At 44.7% G+C, this 18,417-nt stretch overlaps 1 protein-coding gene across 1 annotated transcript in view; it reads right to left on the bottom strand.

Annotated features, from left to right (window-relative positions):
- NOL4L (nucleolar protein 4 like) overlaps positions 1 to 18,417 on the bottom strand; it is a 115,746-nt gene that overhangs the window by 47,954 nt on the left and 49,375 nt on the right. Inside the window, exons 3-4 of the mRNA XM_088153705.1 lie at positions 14,688 to 14,799; positions 8,910 to 9,019 (exon numbers count right to left, since the gene is read on the bottom strand). Coding sequence (XP_088009831.1) covers positions 8,910 to 9,019; positions 14,688 to 14,799 — 222 coding nt within the window. The remainder of the gene's footprint in view (positions 1 to 8,909; positions 9,020 to 14,687; positions 14,800 to 18,417) is intronic.

Here is an 18,417-nt window from a genome sequence, read left to right on the forward strand (position 1 = left end):
TACTCTTTCTTACAGTGCAATTGCAGAAAACAGAGAAGATAAGAGCCGCCATGCCAGATCAAACAGCATGGTTAGATCTACTCTAGCATCTGACCCAACAGCAGCTGGCCAGGTAGCTCTGGAAAGCCACAAGTGTGTTTTTCTGCACACTTGTGTACCTTCTGAGGTCCACGGATTTATCACAGTTGATCCAGCTAACGTTTTTCTTCCCCTAGCCAAGCAGATGAGGAGGTATCACCTCATCTCCAGTACGGAGTCCGTGCGAAGACGACCCTTTCTGGTGCTCAAGGGCGAAGGGACAGATCTCGCGTGCCCTCATCCTGTGTCCCAACTGCCTACGCTCCTCCTGCTCGCCTGTTCAGATTTTCTGCTTCCTTTTGTGGCATTCAAATATTTGCAATTCCCACCTCTGGCTCAGCGATCCAGATTTGAGGGAACTCTGAATTTTGAAGAATGGATATAATTAAAAATGGATTTTGCACACCTCCATGCCATGCAGAAAAGTCAAACTTCAGCACTCTGTGTAATCTCAGTTATGTGGAAGAGGTGTGGGGTGATGTAATGGTATGGCTCCCTTATTTTTAACTTCCTTTTATTCTCTGTTTTATTTTGTCTTTCTTTCTTTCTTTCTTTCTTTCTTTCTTTCTTTCTTTCTTTCTTTCTTTCTTTCTTTCTTTCTTTCTTTCTTTCTTTCTTTTCTATTAATTAATTAAAATTTTATGCCACCCATCTCTCCCAGTGGGTGACTTATATATTTTTAATATATTTTACTGTTTTTAGCTTTGTTGTACGCCGCCCAGAGTCACCTGTGATGAGATGGGCGGCTATATAAATTGATTTAATAAATAAATAAATGTGGAAATGACCCTGGGAGATAGGGCAGTGATCAGACAAGAGGCCACTGACCCTGCAGCAGGAATGGGCGCCTGGCAAACGTCTCAGAAGGGACCCTGCCTAGTTTCTTGGGCTGCAAAGGTGAGGGGGGAGAGATGTCCTTTCAGACTTGCAAGATTCAGCTAATGTCAACTTACAGTAAAGTCAGAGCTCGCATTTTAGGGTGTGTTTCTTGACTGGACTATCTCACAAGGCTGACAGGTTGCAAAGTCCGCTTGTTGGAGCCACAGGTACAGATGCGTTTATTCTTTTTAAGACAATTTCTGCACCAACTCCATCCAACAACTCTGGGCAGTGCTAAGAAGGATATACCAGAATATGAATTTCTACTTGGTGTTTGAAAGCATCGGAAGGTCACCGTGGGAATGATTGCAAATGGCGAAAGGAGATGGTTCTGAAGAAATCTTTGGACATAACCAGCAGTGTTGGCAGGGTCTGGTCCCAAAAAATAAAGATGGGGGCTATGATGGCACAATTGCAGTCTTGACTTTTTGGGACCAGAACATACACCTGTGTCAACACCTCTGGACATAACAGTAAGGACGTTAGACTTTTTCTGTCACTGCTGTTCCTCCCATCACATTACCATGACTGAACTTTGTGGTTTTATGTTAGGAGAAGACTCCACTCCTCGGACAACTTTGCAGCATTAGGGTAGAAGGACAGTTTCGTGAAAGATTCCAAAAATGAGTCTTTTTTTCTCTAATGCCATTGTGAATATGGGTAAAACAGCAGGCAACATGAGAAAAATGTTACATTTATTGGAACCACAGTCCTTGGGACCGTAGTCATTTAATCTGAATAATCAATTCCAGCAAAGTGGAAGGTACATTTTAATTGTGTGGCCCAAGCAGCTGTTTATTATAAGTTAGGATCTAGTTACGAGGTGCTACGTGCCTTTCTCAAGAACAAAAATACCAACATTCCTATGTACTGGGAAAATTCAAAAATAGGATTTTATGCAAAGTAAGGGAGCAAGGGAGACAAAATGAGCTTCAAAAAAGCCCTATTCCTTCATGAAGGATACAAGAACAGAACACTTCTGTAACAGATTTAGAGAAAATATGTAAAATACACAAGGCATTCTACTGCTTCGTATAGGTTCATGTTCTATTATTTTATGCCTTATGTTATGTCATATTATATAGAGAGTATATTTTCATGTTTGTCCTCCCTCAAATTACATGATATGGTAGGTGGCATTTGTACTTGAAATAAATAGATAAAATAAACAACTCGACAAGAATAATTTGCAGTTATGCAGCAAAGACAAGGAAAATTTAAAAATGCAAAAAGATTCCTTAAAAAAAAAAATCCCAAATGGAGTGTTTGAGTGTGTGCTAAAAATTTGTTTTTGTTTTGCTGTGAGTACACTCCAGTGAATAATAAGTCAAGCACACACATAAATAAAAATAGAAAAACAAGCTTTTTTAAATTTATTAAGCAAAACAGACATTTAAATCCATTGTGAAGAGAGAATCAGTTAATGCATCAAATCTATTTATCAATTCACAGGATTATGAAAGGTTAACTGGGGAATATAATTATATATTATATGTTCATAATTATATTTTTATAACTATAATTTTTGTAATGTCCCACTGTTATTGCTTTTTTTTTGCTGTCTTGGACTGTGTTGTTTTGTTTTGTCATTCTTTTAATGTATTAATTTATTTAAACAATTTATATGGCTGCCCAACTTGCGAATAGCAATCCTGGGAGACTAACATACAGTTAAACCCATAAAACAAAATAAACAGTAACAAAAAACCACAACGCAGCGCAACACAACTGAAGCTAAGCCACAAACATACTCCAGATCCCCAAACCATTACAGGATGCCCTGCCCACTTGGCATCACTTGGTCAGCCCAGGGCAGAGATGTATAGTTGGGCATCCTCAGCCTACTGAGGATGCCTGGTCCCATGCCAATGGATGACTCCACTTTGCAGCTTCATGTAGATGTCAGATAGGAGCAGAGGAGGTATAGGGCCCCGAGGGCCCCTGCAAAGAGGGATCCAGGACTAGATCTCTCCCATTACAAACTCTAACACTGACTGGAACTGGCTCCAGAGGAAGAAGGAGAACCGTGCAACACCATACCTCCTACTTCTAACCCTTGAGGCTGGTTCAGAAGAACACCGAGGTCAATGGTACTGAAGGCTGTTGAGAGATTAAGGAGGGCACCATCCCACCAAAGGTCATCTATAACCGCAATCAATGTCATCTCATGTTCGATTAGAGGAATATAAGGCTGGGTTCACGTAATCTACTGAAATCAAGATAAAGTTATTATGTTCACATTACTTCCTATGTTCAAACTAATAGAGTGTACTAAAACTTGATATTCCTGCACTATCCTAACACAGTATTCCACAATACACAACACACTGAATCACAAGTGAACTGGTTCTATTAGGGAAAGATGGGCCAGAAGAACAAATCAGTGATTCTCTGCCTGAGCATTTTGTGGATCAAATCACTTCTATTCACTCTGAGGCAGAAGCTGGATCAACAGAATCTGTGGGGATAACTGAGGCAACATGATGTTACAGGAGATGTTTTTGAGCCTGTGGAACTCAAGGAAGTGGAAGAGTTCTCTGTTATCTTAGCTTCACCACTTATGAGCTAACCACTCTGTCCCATCAGGTTGGTTAAAGGAGCAAGGGAGCAGGCTGGGAGTTGGATACAGACACTAGTTAATTCCCTTCTCTGAGGGAAGGGGAGGTTCTAGGACCCTGTCCCCCAACTTCTCCTGAAGCTCATCCTGGATCCAGTGGAAGTGGACAACCCTCATGTAATCCCTTTTTTGGGGGCTGTATAAAAGAATTTAGAGCTGACCTTGGGGAAAGTTTGAGTAAACTGTTGAGGAAGAACTTGGACAAAAAATTATGAGGCTCAGAGACTGAAGGAAGCATGAGAACGAAACTCAAAACAACTCTGCCTTGATTGTATTTAGTATAAGATGGGACAGAAACAGGTTTTCAATATTTTGTTATTATACCCTACAACATTAAAGTAGCATACTTGGAATCTTTGAGGTGTCTATTTCTTGACTTGACCTACCGCAAAGGGCTGACAGGCAGAAAATAGTGAGCTGTAATTACACAGGGTCCTGGAATATATGGGTTAACTAGGCCTACGGCAGTCTAGCTGCAGCCCCGAGCATGGAACGAAAACCATACTGATTACTCTCATGGCTGATCTACAGTAGGACTTGGAGGAAAGAAGTACAACCAGCCTTCTCCTCTTAGATATCTCAGCAGCCGTTGATACTGTTAACTGCAGCACCTGCTGGACCACTGCAATGGAACCATTGTTTTGTGCTGGTTCTGCTCCTACATGATCGGGCAGGTCCAGTCAGTGGTGGTAGTGGGCAAAAGCTCACACCTACAGGTACCTTATGAGGTGCCTCAAAGCTTGGTCTTTCTCTTACCTATTTCGGATCTACAAGAAATCTTTAGTTCCATCCATCAGTTCACAGTGAGATATCAATACGCTGATGACACTCAGCTGTACATTTCATTCAGGCCCAATGAGGGATGTGGTGGAAATCTTGACCTGATGTCCAGAGGCTGTGAGAGCCTGGACAAAGAGGAACAGGCTCAGACTCAATCCAAGTAAGATGAAGGGGCTGTTAATTCAGAAGCTTACTGATTCCAGGATTGTACTAACTTGGACTCTCAAGGGGAGTGTGCTCCTCAGACATAGCAGGGTTACAACCTGGAGGGTCCTCCTGGACTCTCGGCTCCTGTCCAAGGAATAGGTGAAAGCTGTAACCAAGAGAGCCTTTGCCCAGCTTCAGGTGATGCACTAATTGTAGCCTTATCAGGGACAGAATGCTCTGAGGACAGTCACTTATGGTTCTGTATCACTTGGTTAGATTACTATAATTCATTCTACATGGGGCTGCCCTTGAAGATCACCCAGAAACATCAGTTGGTCCAGGATGCAGCGGCCTGTTTGCTCACTAGGCAATCATGATATTGCCACATTATTATACCATTGCAGTAGGAGCTGTACCAGTTACTGGTGTTTCCAGTTCAAGGTGCTGGTAACTACCTTTATCTGTCAGCGGCCTTCTCTTTGGGGGCTCCCCTTCTCCAAAACACCTTGCCTTCCAAGGCGAGATGGCCCTGACCCTTATGGCCTTCCAGGAGCTAGTAAAAACCAGTTATTCTCCCAGAGGGTCTCCAGTTGTGGAGCGATGGGTGTCTATAGTAGTTAAGGTATTAATGTGTCATGACTGTTTATTGTCATTTAATAGTATTCATTACTGTTGTTTCATGATTTTTTTTATTCATCTGTAAACTGCCTACAGTCCCTCTGGATTGAAGCAGGGATAAATCACATAAACGAGCAAAAACACAAACCATAGATCACCCAATCCTATTTTCCTCTTTGAGCTGAGTCTAGTGTGTTATGTGAACCGATCCAAAGAGTCCCACAGAAGCCAAGGAAACATCTCTCAAGTCCAGTATCTTGGTTTGAGAGGGGTCAACTGACTATTTCTGGGAAACCCATAATGAGAATCTGATCACAACAACCCTTCCCCACTGATTGCCACCCCCCAAAGACGGAAGTCTATTTTCCATGAAAGTAATTCAGTTGAAACTTCTTAATGGTAAAAGCAGTTCCAGAAGAACTCATTGCTGACTGAAGGTTTCTAAGCAGTGGCTGGCCATCCATCCATTGGGGAAGCTCCAACATCGGACTTCCTGCCCAGGGAAAGGGTGCTGGGCCTGGAAAGGGTGCTCCTAAGAGCCCTCCAAGGCCACGTTCTAACTATCATGGCCTAGATGCATGATTCCATCAGGCCCACTTGGAAGACTAACATTCAACATTCCTGGAGATGGGAGGACGGCCCACATGTCATATGTAGCTTGGAAGAGCTGCATCTCACGATAGCTACTTGATGCCATCTTGTTTTCTTGTCGCTTTCGTGTTTTTCTTTTGTCTTTATATGCCATTGTTTATATTTTGGGGTTGATCTCTTATGTGGTTATTGTTACAAGGATGTTTTAATTCTTGCTTTACATATTCTGTAAGACACCAAGAGTCACTTTGATTGTGGCGGGGTAGAAGTTTGATGAATACACAGACAAGCAAACAAGCTCCATCCATCCATCCATCCATCATCTATCTATCTATCTATCTATCTATCTATCTATCTATCTATCTATCTATCTATCTATCTATCTATCTATCTTATATGGCCATCCATCTCACGCAAAATGACTCTGGGCGGTGTACAATAAAACCATCAATTAAAACATTATACAAAAGCCATTGTGGGAGGCGAGAGAGATCTTTCATAATTATTGTACGGAGGCTATTTCAAATACTGTATTCCAACCTAATACAAAGTGACTGTGTTCACATAACCCATTAAACCAGATCACTCATTTCCTGGGTGTCCACAATACACTGAACCATAAACTCACCAAATAGGCTAGGTCGGTACCACCTTCTAAGCCACCAAAAAAACCCACCCACAGATAGCGTAACCCAGCGTTTTCCAAACTTGGCAACTTGAAGATGGGTTGACTTTAACTCCCAGAGTTCATGGTGAATGCCGGCTAGGGAATTCTGGGAGCTGACATCCACCCATCTTCAAGTTGCCAAGTTTGAAAAATGCTGGTGTAACCAGCGCACTGACGATGTTACCTAGTTGGGTAATGAAACGTCCACAAGCAAAGACCCAAATTCAGAGAGCAGCAAGAACTTCATAGTTTAACTAAGCATTGCTTTTTGGGGAAGTGAACTGGTTAGATTTTTAAGCTGACCACTGTCTTAAAAAGTTTAACATGAGCACATCCAGACTGAGCTCAGGGGACAGGATGGTTGGGACGCCAATAGATAGGACGATACATATGAGCGTGGCTTTTTCTCAGTTTAATTAATGGAATTTCTCCTGACTTTTCCCCAGCATCTGGATGCAAGACTTGATCCTAATATAAGAGTGCCAAACACAGCAAGGCACCAGGTGTCAGTGGGCATCACCCAGCTTTCCCCAGTTTTCTGCTGAGAAAACTGGGAGTTGTAGTCCATTCCCTCCCACCTGGAAGACGCCACCTTGAAGAAGGGTGTTTCAAAAGCTTCTAGATCAGTGTTTCTCAACCTTAGCAATTTTCAGAGATGTGGACTTCAACCTCGGTACCTTCACATCGGTACCGGGCTGAAGTCCACATCTCTGAAAGTTGCTAAGGTTGAGAAACACTGGTCCAGACACAGCAGGGACTCAGGCAGAGTCATCACTGGAAAAAGTTAGCACTTGGTGGCCTAACTTGACTACTGCATAACAAACATCTGGCTGAACAGCAAACCAAAGTGATCTGGGGGACTTGTCCCCTGACACTTTCGGCTCCCTTCATCCTAAAGATAATGTCCTCTAAGCTTGGCTTGGCTTATTCAACACAGAGAGAGCCTTCTCCTCCTCCTTTCCTACAACCACAAGCCCTGTCCCTCAGAAACCCAGAAGGGAAGCACGCCAACATTCCTGTTTACAATCATCAAGCCAACTTATTTTTTTAAAAAATCCATTTTACAGCCCTTGATCTACCTTGATCAGGCCTGTCAAACGAAAAAAACAAAATTTCACCAACCAACCAAATGAGGGCAAACCTGCTACAATCTTCTCGAATTTGCTATTCTCCAAAGGGATAGGACCACGATGCCTAATCTTGCAAATCAGTGGAGCGCATAAGCACAGGTATGAACGCCAACAAAGCCGTGTGGGTTGTGACATCATCCCACGGATTACACAAATTAAGTAATCTGCTTCTAATGCATGATGCAACTGGCAGAAGTTAGCTATCTCCTCTCGTTTGCATAATGACGTCAAGACGCGCCTGACTTCTCTTGCCCACAGCGCTCGTGAAGAGTGCCACTTCCAGGCACAACGGATTACGACTTGTCCTCTTTCTTTCACACATACAGCACGGTCTACTTTTCTCTCTGTCAGAGCCTCAACGTTGTCTGCAAGGTTTTTTCTCCTGCAACAGGCAAGCGTACCTGTTCCCTTTCCTCGGGGAGAAAAGCTGTTGGATGGAGGCTGGATTCAGAGACGACACGAAAATTCAAGAGGCCTCACCTCCTTCCCCTGCCACAGAATCTCCCCCCATGAGTTGCACCACGCAGAAAGGCTCGAACTGCCTTGAATTTGGCTCGACAAAGCGAAAGCTCTAATTCTGCCCTTCCTCATTCCCCAAACGGCAGCTAAATGTGTTCTCTCGCTGACCGGAACCTACACTTCCACTTTCTCACTTTCAAGTACACACAAGCCCTTTAAGGGAGGTCTGAGTTCAGGGGGAACTGCGGTTCAGTTCCGAGAGCCGAGCCCAAAGACGGGTGAAAATAGTCACAAGCATAGCGCTTAGATTTTTGATCCCTATGAGAGGTGTGACTTTGCCCGTGCAACGCGACAACCAAAGCCCGTGCTGCTCTGTCTTCCACCAGCCACTTCTGCATCCACGGGCTTTCTAAAATCATTTTCCAGCTTTGTGGATATGAACATTAGCAGATTTATTTTCGCTTTCTTCTCTGTCCCAGCATAATTTCAAACAGCCTGGGGGGCACCTTTTGCAGAAACAGGGGTTCGGCTCCCTGCTTTTCCCATATTTCCAAACAAACAAACCACAACTGGTTGTCTTCCTGCTGACCAAAGTTCTTCAGGACATAGCACAGATAAAACCCAATTTACTTATAATAACATCTTCCACTCTAGTTTACGTCTGGGTTTAGCAGCTCAACTCCTCCTAGCTCTTTCACCGTTTTACTTATTTCTTAGATCCAGCCTAGTGGAAAATCATGAACTTCCTGGGCTTAATCCTAAAACTGGTGCAGCTGAAGCCTCGCCGTGTGTTTTTACATGCGCGTGTTGGAATAAGACAGGTTGGACGGATAGCAAGAAAAAGCCTATTAAGGCAAGGAGTTTGCAGACGAAGACCCACAGAACCGCGCGCAAGCTTTCGCATTCCAAAGATCTCTTCACCAGGCAAGGAAAAGCCGCTCACCTGTTCCTGGGAGTTCAGGACCCGCAGCTTCATCTGCTTCAAGTAGGTGGAGGTCAGAGGCATGTTGTAATCAATGATGCCCGAGACGAGCGAGGAAGGAGGCTCGTTTTCTAGAAGCAAAGAAGGGAAAATGCTCTCTTTTAAAGGCCTGGAAGACTGAGCAACTTTAGCATCACTCCCCATGCCCCAGAGGAGATCCAACGAGAGGGGCCACCATTCTGGATTCTCATCCCTTCTCTGCCTGTCTATGAGCACATACCACTATTTCTTCTTCTCCAACCCGGATCGCTGCTAGTGTCGGTACCGGGCTGAAGGAAAACCTCCTGGAGTAAACAGAGGTTTCTTGTGAAGAGCAAATATGGCTGCCCCTCGTTACTGTCCTGCTTAAAGCTCTTAGAAAAGCCCACATGTGGTACGTCTGATCTGCAGCCACTGTCCATCTAGGATTGACTGGGGACGGTTCTCTGGGGTGGCTGGGGAGCTCTTCCCCTCACCTGCAACCCCAGCTTTCTTTTAACAACGGGCATCTCTGACCTGCAAGCCCATATTCCACCCATAAACTGTACTTCCTCCTCAAAGGTTTCTGCTTACACCATCTTCCTGGGCAGAGCAGACAACCTTCAGAACAAAGCACGCTGGCTGGGTTCACGCGGCACATCCAACCGGGCCAGTTTGAAAACCTACTGGCCACACCTACAAGCTCAACTTGATCCGTTGCTTATGAATGACACAAACTCAGAAAAGGGGACCACCCCGTGACCAAGTTAAAAGTGTGGCGTGAACCCAGCATTATCTCCTTCAGATGGGTTTTAACAGGACATACTGCAAAACAACCAAAACAGAAAAAAAACCCTCTTCCTCTTGAAGACTTAGACTCAGTTGTGGTTTCCTTTTGTTTATTACATCTTTCTTTTTTTTAACATAGTGCCATATTGTAATTGTACAGCAACATTCATATTTTAGACACTGCCTTGAGAGGACTGGTCCAGAAAGACAGCTTATTAATATTTTAAATAAATAAAAGAAGCCCCCCCCCGCAATGAAAGACATAAACAACACATACACAGCTTATGCTAAGAGAACCAAACACGGGGAAGGGAAGATGGTTTCGATGCGATGTGGGGAGACTGCAGTGCGAAGATTCAACAGGGCACCTGGATCTGAGCCCCCAGAAGATGCAGAAGCCCGCCCCTTTCAGAGGCACAAGTCTTCTCCTCTGATTCCAGGGACCCGAGTGAGCACCAAGAGCCTCCTTCAAGCCTCGCCACCGTAACCCTTAAACCAGGGGCCACAGCCAGGAGCCCCAGAGCGACACAGGGCCACTAAATCAGGAGGAGACCGGTAGCCCCTTTTCCGACCAACACATTTCATTAGAAGGCATCCCCGTGCCTCTGATGGAGCGACCTGCAGCTCACAAAACGTACGCCTTCTAATAAAAACGGCTGGTCAGAGAACGTGCTCCCATGGACTGACACAGCCCTCCTCTCTGGGAGCCCCATAAAGCCTTGAATGGATTCCCCACCCCAGCTGCTTAACAGCAGCAAAGACAGCTAGCCGGCATTAGAAGGATCCCCCTCAACACGGAAACAGCGCTGAATGAGACCGCAGGGGACCAGCTTAGACTAGTTATAATTTCCATGGTCTAGTTTTTCGCAGATCTACGAAATTTCCTTCAACTCCTCACTCAAATCATTAGAAAATATGGAGCCCAGGACTGTGTCTTGTGGCACCCTAGCCAATAACTTCATTTGAATGGAAACATTAGGATTTTTGAGCGTATCCACTTAATTGGCACATGATCGCCCCACACTTAACTAGCTTGCTAATCTGAACGTCATGAGGCCCTTCGTTAAATGCACTGCACTGCACTGAAATCAAGATATATTACCTCTACACCATTCCCACAATTTACTAAGGAAACTACCTGACCAAAAATGAGGTAAGATTAATCCAGCAAGACTTATTCTTGAGAAATCCATGCTGATTTTAATTTCTGGAAATTGCCACATTGTTTTCAAGCTGCTTACATATCAATAACTTTATGATCTTTTCTACCACTTCCCAGGTATTGATGTGAGACTGACTGATCTGTAGCCCCCTGGGTCCTTTTTCCCCTTTTTGAAAATAGGGGCGGCCTTTACTTTTCCTCGATTGGTTTCAGCCAAACAATTATAGGTACAGTAGTCCTCAGTTAATGACCATTTGTTCAGCAACAGTTTGAAGTTACGACAGTGCTAAACAAGGAAACTCATGGCCGGTCCTCGAAGTTGCGGCCATCGCAGCATCCCCACAATCACATGATCGTGATATGGGCGCTTGGCAACCAGCTTGCAATTATGACGGTCGCAGCGTCCTGGGGTCACATGATCGCCATTTGCCCCCTTCTCTGCTGGCTTCCCACAAGCAAAGTCAATGGGGAAGCCGTCAGGAGGTCACAAATGGTGATCATGTGACATCATGCCTAACAACTGTGAGGGATTTGCTCAGCGATGGCAACGGAAGTGCCGTAACTGCCATCATAAGTCGGTGCAGTCCCTTGACATTGCACTTTACAACCATGCTGCTTAGCGACAGAGTTCCTGGTCCCAATTACCGTCATTAACTGAGGACTAGCTGTAGCAAGTTCCTTCAATCTCCTAAAAGGCAGCTTTTCTGGCCCCGGCCGTTTAAACTTGACCGACCTTCATCTTATGTTCTTCCAGGCTGCACCCGGCACTTGCTTAACCAACCGTCTTGGGCAAAAGGCTGAGTCAGGAGACAGTCTGATCTGCACTCACCCGCTGAGGGTCCATGGATGAGGAGGATTTAATGCACGTTCCTCTGGTTCTGAGCCAGCACTGCTACACCTTGCTGGCACCCACGTTTCAGCCTAACCTAACCCATCTCTCCTTCAGAGGGGGTCAGAGCGCCTTCATGCCGGAAAGCAGCAGGCTTCGGGATCTCAAGGGTCATTCGTCTGGCCAAGTTGCACGGGGAGGATTCTTTTAAAATGCCTACTTGGTTTGCTCTCGGGCCTCCTCCGTGAAAGAGCCTGTTGTCCAGGTCCTTCTTGTACCCGGGAGAGAAAGGAAGCCCCCGGGCATCCTTCCCCCTCCTGTCAAACCCTCCACGGCCAGGCCCTCCCTGCCACCGAAGGAAGCCGAGCGAGGACAGAAGGGCCGTTCAGGGCTAAAGGAAGAGGGCCATGCTCCTCCTGCAGATTAGCCCTGCGCAGATTCGGAAATAACGGCGGATCGTCCGCATCCATTTGGGCAGTCAGGCGCTCTGCACACGTTCTAAAACCTTCCTTTTCTGAAGTTCTTGCCTTCAAAGGCTGGAGAAACTGTGCCAGACTTGGAATAAAATGTAATTCCTGCACTAACCGATTCCCCCCATTTGTAACCAGGGAGGGACGGGAAAAGGGTGCCGGGAATTTGCCAGCAGCCGCCCCAGGGGTCACTGACCTCCCCCTGCCCTTTCTCACAGGGGCCCATTAGGAAAACTGAAGTCTGAGCAACATTGTGACTGAAGCCACACAAGATGCTCAGCCTGGCTTCTTCCTGGATGAGCACACAATAAGCTAATAGGCTGGGGTAGGCCACCATGATGGGCACAAAAGAACAAACCAAGGCTTACACTAGCCATGATCATCCTGATGTACCTACGCCCCGGTGGAAGGTCCTTTCACCTGTCCTGACAAAAGTGTCCCCCAACCCTGATGCTCTCCAGGTGGGAGGGAGCCCCACAGCCTTCCTTGTCAGCCCGGGCAGTTGTGGGAGTTATGCCAGGAGACTGCCTTGCCATCTATGCTGTTTCTCCAAAGCATTGATACCCTCTATTCACTTGTTTCTAGCAGCATCCTAGCAACACATCTACGAAACTAACTCAACCGAGACTTTAGCTCCATCAGTTAGCACACAAACTGATTTCTGGGTTTTTAATTTTTTTTTTAAAACTTCGATTGATTGATTGATTTACTTATTTAAATTGGCTATAGCTGCCCACTCTGGTAGGCTCGTGAAAATTAGAAATGGAAATAAAACTAAAAAAGAAAAGAAAAATGGGTGCTGGAACTCTCCAGATTTCTCACGCCCGCTTACACGGAATGCCTCGGGCAGACCTCGGTGGATAAACGGCTACATGACAAAGTGGTCTTGCGTGTGCTCTCGCTTAAAAATGTGTGCCCTGGCCACCCAAAAGTTGCACCAAAGGAGACATCATTCTGCAACCCAGTATAAATTCTGCAACCCAAGGGAATCCTGCACCATTTCCCCTACAAAGGTGGGTTTTTTTGATCCTTATCTGTGGGTTTTGCATTCTTGCTGTGCTTGTTAAAGAACAGCTAGTCCAAAGCATTCCTTACAGCAGGGTTCCTCAACCTTAGCAACTTTAAGATGGGTGGACTTCAGCTCCCAGAATTCCCCAGCCAGCATGGCTGGCTGGGGAATTCTGGGAGCTGAAGTCCACCCATCTTAAAGTTGCTAAGGTTGAGGAACCCTGCCTTACAGTGTCTCTTCCCAACTTCCACCCTCCTGGAAACGTTCCTTGGCTGCCTCTCTGCTCCTTGAGATTCCAGCCCACATAATTTCACGCACCTATTCTCAGCGCCCCTAAACGTTTGGGCCTTTTATGACAGAACTAAGATTCACCAGTTGCTCAGTTCTGGGCTGAATGTCACCTTTTGCATTTTTCTCTCCTTCTATGGAATTCTAGCGGCTATCCTGCTCTTGAGTAGAGGGCTGTAAGATCACTATGAACAAGCAGGACGAGCCTAGGAGATCTTTAGCAATGCAAAGGCGAGGCAGCTCATCAACTGAAAGAGAATCACTTCCATCCATCTCCCTTGACAGGTTGCTGTGAGATAGATAGATAGATAGATAGATAGATAGATAGATAGATAGATAGATAGATAGATAGATAGACAGACAGACAGACAGACAGACAGACAGACAGACAGACAGAGCCTAATAATTTCTAGCTACCATCAATTATCTTGGAAGATACTTACTATTTATTTAGGATAAATATTGTATTTTTAATTAATATTTATTTTTTCTGTAAACCGCCCAGAGTCATTTTCTAATGAGATGGGTGGTGACAAATTTGATATATAAATAAAATAAAATAGGTAGGTAGGTAGGTAGGTAGGTAGGTAGGTAGGTAGGTAGGTAGGTAGAGAGATAGATAGAGAGATAGAGAGATAGAGAGATAGAGAGATAGATAGATAGATAGATAGATAGATAGATAGATAGATAGATAGATAGATAGATAGATAGATAGATAGATAGATAGATGGATGGATGGATGGATGGATGGATGGATGGATGGATGGATGGATGGATGGATGGATAAAGAAGAAGGGGAGGGGAGGGGAGGGGGGAAGGAAGGAAGGAAGGAAGGAAGGAAGGAAGGAAGGAAGGAAGGAAGGAAGGAAGGAAGGAAGGAAGTTCTGAGAGTGAAAGAGAGGAGGCAGGCAGGCAGGCAGGCAGGCAGGCAGGAAGGAAGGAAGGAAGATGCAAGCCCAGAAGTACACAGTGAGCATTAAGGAGTGCATGCAAGTGTCCACAGGAGCAAATAAGGACACATGTGTGATGACATCCTCGTGCAAACACCATGACTTACAGACTTCCGTCCCATTCCCTGATGCAAGTTGCTTGAGGACGTCATTGTTCTGACACTGTTGCACTTTCTCACGGGTACTGCTTAAGGTGACTATTCCACGCTCAAGGATCTGACAGTGTAACAATGGCCGTCGTGCAAGGCCTGAAACCCCAGAGGAGCTTCATCTGCAATCTTTACCTTTAGGCTCCACGCCATTGGAGTTAAAATGCATCCTTTTCTGGCACTCCGTGCAGCTCATCAGGAACCTGGTCACGGCTTCTCTTGGGAGAAAAGCGTAGGTTTCAGCAATCTGAGAAGGAAAAAGATGACATCTGTGTCCTGGGGAGAAGCAGCATCCCAGTGAAGAACCCACCAACTCGGTCTGCCTCCTGTTCAACGCTGGTTCAGTGTGCCAGGGATCTCCACGAAGAGAGAGGGTCCCCAGACAGACATGCAGCGTGTAATAACCAGCACCTTATTAACACTTGCATGAATGGAAAAAACGGACGGGCCTTTTTCTAAGTCAGCTGAAAGCAAAGGCATCCGACATTTTAATCTTGTTCTTATTTCTGGTGTTTATATTCAACTCTTCTTGCAAAGGGCTCAGGACAATGTCCTAATACCGCCGTTTCTCCCTTCAGGAAGTGGAATGGGCTCACAGGCACCCCACGTGAGCCGCAATGACATCAGCTGGGTCATGGCATCACCAGGCAAATGAAGCGATGTGTGTCATTTGCAGAAGACCTCAGGCCACCTGGGATGTCCCTTCCTCCCACCCACTGTGGACATTCGTATTTAGGGTCCCAGACAGCAAACGCCTGAGGCGTGCACACAACTCCTGGTGCTCACCAGGTTTCTGACCCCCCCGACTCCCCCCGCCCCTTATCCTTATACATCAAAAATCCTTATACGTCCTTATGCATTAGAAACAATTGGACAGCAAACTGCTAGCTGTTTTTCTTCCTGGATATTTTTTTTCCTCTGGAAGGTAAAACAGAAAAAAAAAATTGTAAGTGAAGATGGAAGAGCAACAAGCTCCAGGGGAACAGATGGTCAAGAAAAGTCTCGTCTCAAAATACACCTGGTCCCCAAACCAGCCTTCATTTCTACTGCAAGGAGAGACTCTCCAGGCAGGCTCAAATTTCTCCTCCCTGCAATCTTCTCACCTTCTGACAACAAGGCTTTTTCCTACCAAGTTTATGACTAACAACGACCCCACGTTCTGTTGGAAAGTTATCACTTTTCCACTGATATTAACAAGACAGAAGGCTCTACATCACACCTGAAACACAGCAACAGAAAAGCACAAACTTCACTCAGAAAAAAATAACGTTGGGGCCAAAAACACTTGCTCAAAATTCCATATCCAAACGAAATAATTTATGCTGTTACCTAGTTCTATCTTTATGTCCTACTTTTCAGGCTCCCAGTGCAGTTTGCAAAAAAAAGTATAGGTAGTCCTCACTTACCGACTGCAATTGGGACTGGCAACTCCATCGCTAAGCAATGTGGTTGTTAAGTGAAACATCACATGACTTGCACCGACTTATTATATCAGTTCCACTGCAGTCGTTAAGTGAATCACTGCGGGTCATTAAGCATGACATCATATGATCACAACTTGCGAACTCCTGCCAGCTTCCCCATTGACTTTGCTTGTTGGAAGCCGGCAGGGAAGGTTGCAAACAGCAGTCACGTGACTGCAGGACTCTGCGGCCATCGTAAATGCATGCCGGTTGCCAAGCGCCCGAATCACAATCACGTGATGTGGGGATGCTGCAACGGCCACAAGTTCGAGGGCTGGTCGTAAATCTTTTTCCACGCCGTCATAACTTCAAACAGTCGCTGAATTAGCAGTCATTAAGCGAGGGCTACCTGTAAACCAAACCAGGATCCCTTCCTAGGCTTGCAAAATTAGAAAAAAACAACAACCACAACATAGAAGTTGATGGAAAAGAAACAAAACAGGAGCCCTCAGAGAGCAACTTACAATGTCTAGTCTGACAGATGCAGGAGACTCTGCTCCAAACAAATGTCCAGGCTGTTTTCCTTCATAGGGAAGTTGCTTTTGTATAATTACATTGAGAGAGTAAATGTGTCTTTATGAATATTATTAGGTATATTTTTCCTGCAAATTAACAGCTTCAAGTTATAATCATCAATAATCACCCCTATCCCCCCAAAAGAAATCTGAGGTTATGCAAAACTTCAGACACTGGTAGCCTCCCAAATCTATCATTGTGTTTGCATGACATGTTGAATTGCAATCTAACCAACCACATTTCATCCTAACATGTTGTGTGAACCCAACATCCTAGGTCAGTTATAGTTCATTAAGTTACACAGACTCAAACTTATGGACTAGTTCAGTAAACCAAAGTTTAGATGTATGAAATAGCCTGCATTGAATAAGTACGTAAGGAAGAAATGCCATACATATCACAAGCAAGTCCTCATTTTAGGTAGGCAAAGATGCTGATTTCAAATACCATAGCATTGCAACACACACATTAAGACACAACTACCAGAGGAAATTCCAAGACATGTTCCTCCCTGAGGTTATCTGAGTCAAGCTGAGTCATCTTCTTCAATGCACATCAGGACAGCTTTACCACACAGCAGTTTTCCCAAGCCTGCTGCTGAATGTGTCAAGATTGTGATTATCAGGATCCCCAGCTGGCATGGCTAAATTCTGGGAACTGTAGTCCCAAAATATCTGGATGGCATCAGGTTAGGGAATGTTGCCACACAATTGAGTTAAATTGTTGGCTAATTTCCAATGCTAGAGACCAATACTGAACATAAACATACAGTACCTGAAATTTTATTCTAAAATAGCTTTGAGATGCTCCAAATCTTCTAGTGTTGATCTATTTTAAGATCTCCAAGACTTGTATAGAAACAGAGAATTGTGGAAATGGAAGTGATCCCAAGGATCATCAAGTTCAACCCTCTGCACTGTGCAGGAAAATAATATCCATGTAGCTGCAATGTATACCCATTTTTTCTGGCATGGGCTTCTGTGGCCATGGAGAATAGTTTCTGATTATCTTCCTTGTAGCTTCTCTTTGTATACCTGAATATAACTATCATGTCTCCTCTCTGCTTTCTTTTCTCCAGATTGAATATCCCAAGTTCCTTCACCCTGATCTCATCAGGCATGTCCTCAAGTCCCCACGCCATCTTTATTGACATCCTCTGAATCCTCTCCAATCTGTTAATATCATTCTGGAAATCTGGTGGCCAGAATCATACACAGAACTCCAAGTGTGGTCTCATCACTGTCAAGTACAGATGAATAAGGACTTCACGTTCCTTTGATACGATATGTCTTTTAATGCAGCCCAGAACTACATTAGCTCTTCTAAGAGCAATCTCACACTACTGACTCATGTTCAGCTAGTTGTCAATGACCATACCCAAGTTCTTCTCAGATGTAGTATCTCCAAGCCGCTAATTCCCCATTTTGTATATGTGTCCTATGTTTTTTCCTCCCTAAATGTAATACCTTAGATTTCTCCCTAAGTGTTGTGAAATGACTGGCCGTAAAAAATAAAATAAAAATCCCGTCATCCAGGTTATCAATAAAAATGTTGAATTAAATTGGCCCCAAGACTGATCCCTGCAGAACCACACTAGTTACTGCTCTCCAACTAGATGTAGAACCATCAGTGCAGATTCTCTAGGTATGGTTGGCCAGCCAGTTGGGGCCCCACCTTAACATAGTGCTATCCAAACTATACATGAATGGATTGTCCAAGGGAATATCTTGCAGAACCTTGTCAATATTTGGTGGACAGGAGAAATATCAACAATATTTCTCCTGTCCACCAAAGTATTCACCTTGCCAAAGGAGACAAGATTTATCTCACATGACCTATTTTTGACAAAGTCACGTTGCCGCTTTGCAATCATTGTGTGGTTTTCA

Source organism: Python bivittatus, unplaced genomic scaffold (assembly GCF_059951505.1).
Source record: "Python bivittatus isolate LINGU-HERP-01145 unplaced genomic scaffold, Pbiv_v1 ctg000700_np1212, whole genome shotgun sequence".
Lineage (NCBI taxonomy): Eukaryota > Metazoa > Chordata > Lepidosauria > Squamata > Pythonidae > Python > Python bivittatus.